Raw genomic sequence first — 12,510 nt, forward strand, 5'->3', positions numbered from 1 at the left:
GTGACTCAGCCTAGGTAAGCACCGGGAGACATGAATGAGAATGGGGAGTTGGCAGCGAAGTGGAGCAGGGCAAGGTGAGGCTCTGACAGCTGCACTGTGCCCCTCGGCCCTGCTGCGGCAAGCGGGGAAGGTTTGGGGGCCATGCTGCGTGCAGGGAGGGCAGCGAGACCCCAGCAGCTTGTGTCGCTGGTGGGGGAAGAGTATTGCACGTTCCTTTTCCCACTGGAAAATAAGTAAAGAAAGATCTGGAAGTTCCTTCTGCCCGTTTCCTGAGGAACTGGAACTCTTACGTTTCACAACCGTGCGGAGATCACCGGTGAGCCGAGTGCTGCAGGGAGACGACAGCCTGTCCTCGGGGCTGCCCCTGCCAGGCCCCACGTCAGGCAGGTACACGGCTGGTAAGAGCTCGTGGGAGCCGAGCGGGGCTCTCCCTGTGGATCCCAGCACTGTGAGCTCTGTGCCAGGGTCTGATCACGAGAAATGTGTGCTAGAATAATCAAACCGTCACGCTGCATATTCATCGCCTGTGGCACTGTCCTTTAGGGTTGGTAAGGTGCAGGTCTGTACCAATTGGTGTGCTAGAAGTTAAATGTAATAGATCTCAGGTGTCTTTCTACCCCCTGCTGTGATCTTGTGTTCTGCTAAGCTGTTCTTCTGTCAACCAAAGGGATGCAGACTCCAAGTGATAACGTACAACCTGTCTCCTTCCCCACTCCATGTGTGCATACAAGCTGCCTGTTTTACTTCAGAAACGGCAAATTTGGGTCACAAGTTCAGCAGTTAAAATTATGATTTTACCACATCCTGCTTGCACAGGAAGCTTTAAAAAAAAGTTGAATCCTCTAGATTTTGTCAAAACAAAAAGCAAAGCTAGCTATTTAAAGCTGTAAAGAGGTTTAGATTCTCACCCAGTTCACCACTTCTGTCTCTCAGTGCATACATTCACATTAAAACATTAAAGTGAAAGCTTTATAGCCTGTTCCTGTGCTATCTTAGGCTAATCAGCTCACCATCACCAGGCTGTGATGATAATCTAAAAAATATTTTCCTTTTAAAGACATTAATTTTCTTCTTGGTTAACTCTTTTGTTGTGGGTTGTGGTGTTGTTGGTGTTGGTTTTTTTGTCTGAAGAAGGGTTACTTCATTGACTGGGGGGAAAAAAGATTTTTATGAAGTACTGGTAAGCAGGTCATAATGGTTTGTCACTGTAAAACATCCAAACACACTTTAAAAAAATGAAAATAAAACGTGTGCCAAGTTTTCACATAGTAACTGCAAGACTTTCACTTGTGTGCTGGTACTTAAAGACAGGGAGACGATCCATCTGTTAATCAACGTGGATGCTGAATTGCAAGGAGTGGGAGATGCTGACTGTTACTGTGTTAGACAAAAAGAAATGAGAGACCTTGCTCACAATGTAATGAGAGACCTAAAATGCACTGTGCAAGATGAGCAATGTGCAGAGCATCTAACAAACATCGTCTACTCTGTGTATAAATGCAAGGTAATACAAAAAAAAAGTAATGCTGGATTTCACATTTTCAAAGACTCGAGCAGTCATTTTTACAGAATCGGATTTTGTGCAGTGGATTCAGTTGTTGCTGTTCATGTTGTTAACACACATAAGCTGCGGCACTTATCTTTTAGATGCTTCAGTTGAACATAGCAGACCTTGGTGCTTGTACTGTGAGGTGGCAAAGCTACATAAATATCATCTGGCCTGAAGTGAGAAGCCTTCCTTCAGTTTTGATGCTAAAATAATGTGCTGTTTCAGTATGTATCCTTTGAGAGTACCCTGCTGAATGGAGTGATGGACAACATGTGACATGCGACAAAACCTAATGAAAACTTAAACCTTTTGAAGATTTGCATGTCGTGGTGTGATTGCTTTTTAAATAGTAAAGTAACCTGCTCACCAGTCAACAACATTGATTTTGGTTTTGTTTTCTTGTAGGAATGTTTACCCTTGCAGAAGTTGCATCGCTCAATGACATCCAGCCAACCTATCGTATCCTGAAACCATGGTGGGATGTGTTTATGGATTATCTAGCGGTTGTTATGTTAATGGTTGCCATTTTTGCTGGAACCATGCAGCTGACCAAAGACCAGGTGGTCTGCTTGCCAGTTTTGCAGTCTACTGTAAATTCAAAAGCACAACCCAGCACATCAGGGAAGGCTGACTTTACCACTGTTGAAACAACCACTGGTCAAGGAGAAGACGCGTCAATGAGAACGGTTTCCTTTGGAAGTGCCCCTACTGTAACACCAGATGTACCTCTGAGCAGAGCTACCTCTTCTCAGTATCAACCCACTGAATCAGGTCAGGAGCTGAAGAAGGAGCAGAAGGATTCTTCAGGCCGTAAAACAAATCTGGATTTTCAGCAATATGTATTTATTAACCAGATGTGCTATCATTTGGCTCTTCCTTGGTATTCAAAGTATTTTCCCTATCTTGTTCTCATCCATACCATTATTTTAATAGTCAGTAGCAATTTTTGGTTCAAGTATCCCAAGACCTGCTCAAAAATTGAGCACTTTGTGTCTATATTAGGGAAGTGCTTTGAGTCCCCCTGGACTACAAAAGCACTGTCTGAAACAGCATGTGAGGACTCTGAGGAGAACAAACAGAGGTTAACTGGTGCCCAGTCCCTGCCCAAGTATGTTTCCACTAGCAGCGATGAAGGAAGCCCAAGTGCCAGCACTCCCATGATAACAAAGTCTGGCTTCAAGTTTTCAGCTGACAAGCCGATGATCGAGGTCCCCAGTGTCACTATTTTAGACAAGAAAGATGGAGAACAAGCAAAAGCGCTCTTTGAGAAAGTCCGTAAGTTCCGGGCTCATGTGGAGGACAGCGATCTGATTTACAAGCTCTATGTTGGCCAGACTATCATCAAGACTTTCAAGTTCATATTTATTCTCTGCTATACCGCGAACTTTGTCAACACCATTAGTTTTGAACACATCTGCAACCCCAAAGTGGAACACCTGATTGGCTACACGCAGTTTGAATGTACACACAATATGGCTTACATGTTGAAGAAGCTGCTGATCAGCTATATTTCTCTCATTTGTGTCTATGGTTTTATCTGCCTCTACACGCTCTTCTGGCTGTTCCGAATACCGTTAAAAGAATATTCTTTTGAAAAGGTCAGAGAAGAGAGTAGTTTCAGTGATATTCCTGATGTGAAGAACGATTTTGCATTTCTTTTGCATATGGTAGATCAGTACGACCAGTTGTATTCTAAGCGATTTGGTGTCTTTTTGTCAGAGGTAAGTGAGAACAAACTACGTGAAATCAGTTTAAACCACGAATGGACTTTTGAAAAGCTGCGGCAACACGTGTCCCGCAACGCCCAGGATAAGCAAGAGCTGCACCTTTTCATGCTGTCGGGGGTCCCCGATGCAGTCTTTGATCTGACAGATCTGGATGTGTTAAAACTGGAGCTGATTCCTGAAGCGAAAATCCCAGCAAAAATCTCCCAGATGACAAATCTTCAGGAGCTTCATCTGTGCCACTGCCCTGCAAAGGTCGAGCAGACGGCCTTCAGCTTCCTCCGGGACCACTTGAGATGCCTTTATGTGAAGTTCACAGATGTTGCAGAAATTCCTGCGTGGGTGTATTTGCTCAAAAACCTCCGTGAATTGTACTTGATAGGCAACTTGAACTCTGAAAACAATAAAATGATAGGGCTTGAGTCTCTCAGAGAATTGAGACACCTTAAAATTCTCCATGTGAAGAGCAATTTGACCAAAATTCCCCCCAATATCACAGATGTGGCACCACATCTAACAAAACTAGTCATTCATAATGATGGCACTAAGCTCGTGGTACTGAATAGCCTTAAGAAAATGATGAATGTTGCAGAGTTGGAACTGCAGAACTGTGAACTGGAGAGAATTCCTCATGCCATCTTCAGCCTCTCTAACTTACAGGAACTGGATTTAAAGTCAAACAGCATACGCACAATTGAAGAAATCATCAGTTTCCAGCACTTAAAAAGATTGACTTGTTTAAAGCTGTGGCACAATAAAATAGTCAACATTCCTTCCTCCATTACCCACGTAAAGAACTTGGAGTCTCTTTACCTCTCCAATAACAAACTCGAATCCCTACCAGCCGCAGTGTTCAGTTTACAGAAACTTAGGTGTTTAGATGTAAGCTACAACTCAATTACAGTGATTCCAATGGAAATAGGTTTGCTTCAAAATCTGCAGCATTTTCACATCACGGGAAACAAAGTCGACGTTTTGCCAAAACAGTTATTTAAATGTGTTAAGTTGAGGACTTTGAGTCTGGGACAAAACTGTATTACCTCAATCCCAGATAAAGTTGGTCAACTGTTGCAGCTGACTCATCTGGAACTGAAGGGAAACTGCATAGACCGTCTGCCAGCCACACTGGGGCAGTGTCAGCTTCTCAGGAAAAGCGGGCTTGTCGTGGAAGATCACCTCTTTGACACTTTGCCCTCGGAAGTTAAAGAGGTATTGAACCAAGACACAAGCATTCCCTTTGCTAATGGGATTTAAGCTGAGGTGAAATGCTCGAGTAGCTGACTTCCAAACAGCAAATGTTGAAAAGTATGGCTGTTGTGAGACCATGCATTTTTAGAAAGCAGAATTCCTTGGAAGGCAGGACTACCAGCAGGATTGTAAGAGATGTAACCGAGTGTTCAATGTTTGCAGTGTTTTAAAAGATTATTTCCAAATTTTTTGAGAGGATAAAGAACCTTAATAATCTCAATTCTTTTTTCCTTAAATTGTTTGTAACTTGGATGCTGCCGCTTTTGAATGTTTACAAATTTGCTTGCCTGCTTAAAGTAAATGATTAAATTGATGACCTTTTCTTACTATGCAAGTTATTCTTTAAGGTCTGGATTGATCTTAGTGCATTACGGGAGGAAAAACAAAGATAAATGTTGTATACGGTGTGGTTCTTGCAGCACTTGAAACACGTTGGTGTGTGGTGTTAGTGTCAGCAAACGAAACCGGTTTGGCCGTGCTTCAAACTGCAGCAGAACCACCATTTCCCTGCACTAAGGTATGTGGTTTGCATGAGGCCAGGTGTTTGCCCTCATTCTTCATCCTCAAGGCCTCGTGGTTTTGGATGAGACTTGCTCTGTAATCCGGTGTGACTCCTTCAGAGCTGTGAGGCCTTGTCCCATCCCCACAGCTGATCTCCCCCAGCTTCCATAACGCTCCTCTGTCCCAAGCAGCAATGGGTGGTAGAAGAGAGAGTAGTGCCACTGGGCTTTCAGGTTGGGGATAGTTTTGACGCTTGAACTGTTCTGCATGGTGGCTTTGAGAGTCATTAAACAGCAGGTGACTTCACTGCTCATGTTTCGCTCCTCTTCAGAGTTTTCATCGGGGAAATTCAAGACATTTTACAAGAGTTGGTGATTGTTTTGTTTCACAGCCCTTGCTTAGAAACTGGGCTGTCTGCTCTATTTTCTAGACTAATGACAGAGACATAAGACTTAGAATTTACCCAAACATGATTTAGCTTCATCACCTGTTGCAGCCTATCTTCCACTTTAACTATAGGACCACCCTTCTCCCCCAGCCCCAGTAATTTGATGTCTTTGAACACTTATGCACTATTAGAAAACCCTAAATGTGTGCCAGATAAGTCATCAAATAAAGAAAAAAGCAGACAGCAGTGAGCGTGGGATTTTTTTTGTTTGTTTGTTTTTCGTGGTGTTTTTTTAACTTGAGTTTGCATTGCCAAAGCCATTAGAGAAATACAATCCATTAAATCTGCAAAATCATCAGTTGTAAATCTTGGCCATTTACATTCCATGTGTGCAGAAAAGAAGTACTATGCTGGGAGATGATTACGCGATTGCTCATAGTTTAAACACAATTCCCTATTGTAGTGTGGTCAGGACTGAACTAGTCTGTCATTCAAGAGACCGTTCTCACACAGAAATCCTCATGCACAGCGATTTCTACTGTAACTTAACCAGAGCTGCCCTGACTTACACCACTATTAACGAGGGGATAGTTTGGGCCTCGGGGCATTGAGCAGTCAGAAGCATTTTAAAAACTGCTCTTATGAATCTTGCACATTTTATTGTCAATCATTTACTGTTAGTCATGCTGGGATGACTGTTCTTAGCTGTAGGCAGCAGTCTCTGAATACATACCTGCACCATATGTTTATGTGTATCAGAAGACCAGTTTATGAACAGTGGTTTTCCCACTTCCTTTGGGGATATAGTCTGTTTTCTCCTTGCCAGCTGGTAGTAAACTTGGGATGCTGACGGTTCTGCAACACCAAGTCACAGGTTTGGCAGAGTACTCACAGTTACTGATCTCTCCTCCACTGGGAAATTTTTGTGCTAATTCTCAGATTATTATATATTTTTTTTTAAGTAGGAGTTGCTAAGGCTGCAGTGAATTTTTCTGTTTTTAAGAAACTCGTGTTTATTTTTTGCACATAGATCACTTTAAAATTGCTGGACTATTGACTCTTAGAAAAACTGTGGAATATAATATTGGTGTATGCCTTGTATTTGCTGTTGACTGTCATTTCAGCTTCCTAGAAATTTTGTGTGGGAGGGAGGAAGAGTTGGAGGATGACAGAGTTATTAATATTTAGAAAAATAGTTCCATTTTTCATCTTTTCTTATTTTAACAGCAGTGTCACACAGTACGGCCATAGATTGATCCTACTTTTTAAAGCTTTTTTTGGTGTTTCTGATGCTCCTACTGTCCCTACTGATGTTCAAAAATAAGCCCATGTTAATATGAGTATGGTATAAATAATTTAGATCACTGTTTGACTAGTTATTAGCCAATTGTACTTCTTTAGACAACTTCCTCCAAAATATGTACATTTTAAAGTTAATTTCAGGCTTGTGATGCTTACTCGGCATAAACTCCCTTCTTGTTTTTAGGAGAATTTTCTCAGAGTGGGGAGGAACTGCTCATCTTCCCCGGGTCACCTCCCTCCCCAGTCCTTCCTCCTTTTTGTGACTGTTTATAATGTTCCTGTTCCCTGCGTGTCCACTGACACAGTCTTGCTTTAAGGTCTCTGAAGTTCATCTCTTTTCCATGTAAGGCATGTGAAACATATTTTGCATTTCTATTTGATTTAATAAATAAGATGTTTATATCTTCCTCTAATCTATTTTTTTAATGGGGAAAATGTGTTTGCGTAGTAAAGTCTCTGATTTCAAGTGTCTTATGCTGAACTTGCTCTTTGGTGCCTGTAAATTTAAAGAGGAGGAGGTATGAGGAGCTGCTCCTAGTAAATCCTGTGGGTATGGTTTCTAACTAGAGCACAGTGTTACAGAATAGATGGGATTCTTTTTTCATCTACATAATGTAAATGTTCTCCCACCATTTTTACTTGACTAGTGGAGTTTTGCACAGTATCTGCACAGCCCTGGAAGAAAAATGGTTGTTCCTTTAAATGAGGGGAAGTAGGAGATGCCCATGCCGTTTGCCTCTGTCGCTGCAACTTATTTCTGTGAAGATCCTTGGGTTTTCCAATAAGTTGTCCTTTTGTAAGATGCTTCCTGTGATGCAAAACGAGCTATTGCTTTTCTGGGCAGGCATTAAGTCTCTGAGTATACAGGAGGATGCTGACACTAATGAAAGGCTTTCGGCTGCTAAATAAATGGCTTTGCAGTCCTGAACTGCTTTCTTGTAGCCAGGGGAGAAGCCCAGACACTGTAGGTCATGTCTGGTCAGGGGCAGTCCACTCTTCCCACCCGCCCCTGCTCCACCCCAAGTATCACTCACTGGACTGTATATTTTAATCTTACACAAACAGCTGTTCTGTCTAACGTGGTTCCATGTGCTCAAAAATTATTGGCGTTATAGTTGTGTGAATGCAAGGAGTTAGACTTTCTTTTACTTGAAGTCAAACAAATGAGGTGCTCCTACAGGTATAGCATTGACCATCATCCCGTTCTCTTGTAGGATTTCAAATTTCCTCCATTCTCAAGACAGGGAACTGTGTGCAGGAACATAACAATCCTGAGTAAATCTGTAGCATGTGTGAACATGCAAAAGGGAGGCTTCTGTCAGGTGTGTGCTGTGGTGTGTCTGTGGGTGCTAATGGTGAGAAAAAGCCTTGAATTTGCTGAGGCATTCCAGTGTGGATGGCAGAGCCCATAGGGTGCAGTGGCAGCTGAGGGTGGCTTCTCAGGGCTGCTATCGCTCTGTGTGGTGGGATTACTGCCCGTGCAACTACTGGCATTGAAGATAACACAGAGCATGGCACGGCTGTTCGGTCCTCGTTGAGGAGGGAGGCTAAAGTCAGAAGAGCGCACCCATGACTTGGGACCTACTTCTGGTTTTGCCCCAACCTTCACCTCGGCTGGGGGAACGGACATCAAAAAGATTCACATTTCCTGTCTATAAATTCGGGCTTCTTTAGTAAATGAGAAATACATGAATAATTGTGAAAAGCACAAGTGCTGTGTTAATGAGCCCCAGTTTTGTTACAGGTGTAATGCAAAAAGTTGCATTCTCCAGTGACAGCAAGGCCATCGGCAACCATGCTGGTTTATGGCTGGTCTGCCTCGCTGTAGGCTGAAGGCTGACGTTAGTGAGCTTCAGAGCCTGGGTGGTCTGTTCCTTCAGAAATAAATCTTAGGGAGGCACCTAAATAAAATGCTTATCGAGGTGCTTTTCTATTTTTTTTTTTTAGGAACATGCTAAAAGGGTGGTCCTTAAGGTTACCGGACTTGAAAGAATTGAGAAAAAATCTTTAGCGTTTTTAACCTTGGCATTAACCCCTTTTCTACCATGGTGAATTGTTAAAATCGTGGCATGGACTACCAATTAGTTCCCAGGGTACCCTGAATGATTGGTGATTTTATCAGAAGCATTCCCAGTCATTCCCAGTTCAGGCTGTCCACTTGTGCTTGTACAGTGTGTTCAGCACTTAAACTAAAGGCATCGAGCACTAATGTTGCAAAACCCTGAGGGCTTATGCTGTGACCAGTTTCCCAGGACAGCAAGTCATTCCTCATGCTGTTAAAGGGAGGGAAAGCTGTGTTACCGAGTACAGTTGTTTCTGTAGCAGAGATGAGGCTCTAGAATTAAGCTCAGAAACAGATTTTCCAGGCTGATTACAAACATGCACCCATTCCACGATAAAAGTCATGGGAGATGTTGCTTCTGGCAGAGAGATGATGAAAACCGCTCCTGTGATTCAGCCAGGCATGGGTGCAGAAGTGGCAGCTCTGTAACTGTACACATCCACACAATGCAGCTGATGTGGGGGGGTCGCTAAAACCACAGGCACTGGAGTTGGGCCAGGCTGCATCTCTCTCCCTTCCCTGAAGAGAACAGCCCCTAAGCTCTTTTACAATTGCTAGAGCCAGGACCTTTGTTCTGTCTTGCCTCCAACATCACGTTGCCCCTTGATGCTGGAGGTAACGTAGGGTTATTGGTTTAATAATGACTGTTTGGGAAGAATGCCATCTTCTAAATTAACACCACAGTCTCTTGCAGGAAGCCTTCCAGCACAGAGCAGGTCTGTTCCCATGAAATGAACATGTTGTGCCCATAAACAGCAGAATTGTGGATTGGGATTGGGTTGCATAGACCATTAGGAATAAATGTGTGAACACGTTGCTGTTCTGGTAACCAGTTCTGGGTAGTTCTGCTGTTTCAGGTGGTTTTTAGAAGTGGATTTTCCCTAACACCCTCCTGCCACGTCTCTGGAGCCGAGATTGCAGGCATGGGGCAGAGGGGCTGGTTGCAGGCGATGCTGCTGGAGCTGCCCCAGCAGAGCTGGGCTGGGAGAGGGCTGGGGTGCCACAGCCGCTGCCAGCGGGGCTCCTCGCTGCTGCTGGACTTACCTCGCTCCTCCCAACGCATCATCTCTGGGAGATGCCACCTGGGGTTGTGTCCCCAGCTACGACATAAAGGGAATGCTGTTGAATGCAACGTGCTGCCAAGCGATGCATTTGGTTTGGAAGATGGGGATCATGAAAACAGCAGGAAATGCACAAAAAGAAAAAAAAAGGGGGGGAGGGGTCATCAACAGTCCTTACGGAGTATCCACACACACAGAGCATGAAATTTCAGAAGTTTTGGAAAGACTGCACGAAATCCTGCCTGCTGCTCCTGCCTAAAGGCAAGCTCAGTCACTGGACAGCCTGAGATTCTGGTTTTCATTTTATCTGGGATTTTACATTTCTCTCCCCTCTGTCTCTCAGGGCCTTTGAGTGCCTATGTGACTGCTGCTTGCGTGCTTTCCTGCCCCCCTATCTGTGATAAGCTCTGCCCTGCAGAGCCCCTAGTGCTTAATGCCACACGGCCGTAACCCCACAACCAGGCCGGGGGCCACCCCCATGCCCCGCAGGGAGACCTCTGGTGCTGTCAGGGCCCAGGCCTGATGCGGGAGCTGCAGCTTCCCCTCGTGAGGGGATTGTCCCCGCCCCACCGGGCAGGCAGTGCCCTTGTGGGGCAGAGCCCTGGCACCCAGCGAGGCCGCAGCTCCCACCCCAGGGAGCGCTGCAGAAGGGCACCCACAGGGCCTGGGCGCCCACAGTTCTCACAGCCCAGGGGAGCTGCTGGGAAGAGTTCCTGTGGCATCTGTAGGCAGCAATTTCCACAGGCTCCCACTGTTCTGTGTCCTAAGGGCTTCCCCGATGCTTGTTGGAATTGGGGTTGGGCATTTCTTACCCTGTTGTTCATGACGGGTGTGGCGAGCACCTGGTGACTGACCTCGTCACAGCCCCTTCAGCAGCGAACACATCCTGCGCTCCTTGGATTTTTTCTTTGCCCTAGGTTGAACCCGTTCCTTCAGCCTTTCTTCACGTGTTGCTTGGGCGTGTTTGTTTCCTAACACTCGCCACTCCTGCTGCTCCCCTGAGCTCTGTCAGTTTATTGAGTCTGACAAATTCAGTGCTGCCTCTGGTAGGGCCTCAGCTGCGGCCTCCCTGGGGACAAGCAGTGCAGGGCCACTAAACCCCTCGTGCACCTCTGCCGCCGAGCCTTCCTGCTTACCCTGGGCTGGGCGGCCCTGCAGAGGCCCTTGCTACACCCACTGCCCGGCATCCCCGTGGGAAGGGCTCAGACCTTTTTTTTTCCATCGTGACTTTGGCCTGAAGATTTGCAGGGAAAAGAACCAGGGTGCTGCACGCCTCAGTGCCTTCGCCCAGGGGCAGGTGACCGCTACTCGGCTTTGCTCTTTTGGTTTCTCTGCAGTGCGTGGGACATTCCTGAGGGGGGTGGCCTCCAGGCTCTCTGAGCTCACCTATTGTGAGCGTTTTGTCGTGGACTTCTTTCCTCACTGCAGTTGGATATAAAATACTGTGCAAGTGGAGGCTCTGGGTATGTGCCCGGGTTTGCAGGACTGTAATGCGTGAAATAACTGGAAACCAGAATGCCTCCGAGGACCTCAGGTTTTAACCTATTAAAATTGGGAAACGTACTTAACGAAACACAAAGGCAAACTCACACGGAAATTGCTCCCTGTCACTGTAGCTATTTATGTGTATTTGAGATCTAAGAAAATCTCAGCATGCTTCTACCCCAGGAGAACAAGATACTTTCCTAGGCTTTGTCCTAAAATCTGGTTAAGAAATTGTCTTTAAAATCGAGCGTGTTAAATGTGTGTGAAGCCGTGCTGTCCCTGCTAGCCAGCACTACTGTGGGTGAATAATTCACGTGCTTACCGTTTGGGAAAGCTCCTCAAACCTTCAAAGCTATTTTTGCTCATGTGGAGACCAAGTCTGCGTCCCTCTCACCACAGCGGTCAGCCTTCACACACACAACGTGGCTGGGTTCGCCACGTGCCGGGGGTCAGAAACCGCTGTGATCCCGTGCCTCAGCTGCTGCCAGGTGAGCCCGTTCCTACCGGGCGGAAGAGGAGCACCCATAGCGAGAGGGAAGTGCACCTCCCAGGTCGCCTTCCCGCCCAGGCAAGGTCCTTGTGCCTGCGGGGCTTTGCTTAGCTTTGCGCTCCTGTTGATCAGCCTCAGCCACATGTTTAACTCTGAATGTATTCGTTTAATTAAATGCTTTTAACATTCATTACGGGGCTCCTAATTGCTGACTAACCCAGAGGAGCTCAGCAGCAGGCATGGGGTGTGAAGCACCGGTGAGCAGCCTGTGTTGAACCACACAGTGGTTTCCCAAAATGAGTGTCTTGGGAAGAACGTTCTCGCTGGTTCTGTGTCTAAAACCAGGTCTCTCCAGAGCATGGTGCACAGCAGGGCCCAAACGTGGCTCCTCCATCTTGTGCCGGGGCAGTGCTGCGGCTCCAGGCGCAGCCAGCTGGGCGCTTCGGAGCTGACTCCGAGGTGCAGGGGTGCTCCCGTGCCTGGAGCAGTCCCTGTGTCTGGGGACACGGGGCTTTGTTCCTCCTCCTCACTTCTCACACAAAAGGTAAAAGATGGGGGCTACATGGCTGTCATAGTCAGGGCTGGAAATCTCCTGTTTCTAATGTCGTAGAATTGAAGTCAGGCACAGCTTGTGAGATTAATGCTAAGGTTACAGGGAGCTTGGAATCGGTCCTAACACACCACAAAAAGCAAAGAAACC

The 12,510-nt window shown here is 45.9% G+C and overlaps 2 protein-coding genes across 11 annotated transcripts in view; both read left to right on the forward strand.

Annotated features, from left to right (window-relative positions):
• LRRC8D (leucine rich repeat containing 8 VRAC subunit D) overlaps nucleotides 1-5,656 on the forward strand; it is a 49,331-nt gene extending 43,675 nt beyond the window's left edge. For all 10 annotated transcript variants that reach the window (XM_080603035.1, XM_080603033.1, XM_080603034.1 and 7 more), the window contains one exon: nucleotides 1,955-5,656. In XM_080603035.1, the coding sequence (XP_080459161.1) occupies nucleotides 1,955-4,527 (2,573 nt within the window). In that variant the 3' untranslated portion in view covers nucleotides 4,528-5,656. The remainder of the gene's footprint in view (nucleotides 1-1,954) is intronic.
• Nucleotides 1-12,510, forward strand: part of ZNF326 (zinc finger protein 326) — an 80,415-nt gene that overhangs the window by 33,615 nt on the left and 34,290 nt on the right. The gene's annotated exons all lie outside the window — the stretch shown is intronic.

This window comes from Anser brachyrhynchus (assembly GCF_964034855.1).
Source record: "Anser brachyrhynchus genome assembly, chromosome: 8".
NCBI lineage: Eukaryota > Metazoa > Chordata > Aves > Anseriformes > Anatidae > Anser > Anser brachyrhynchus.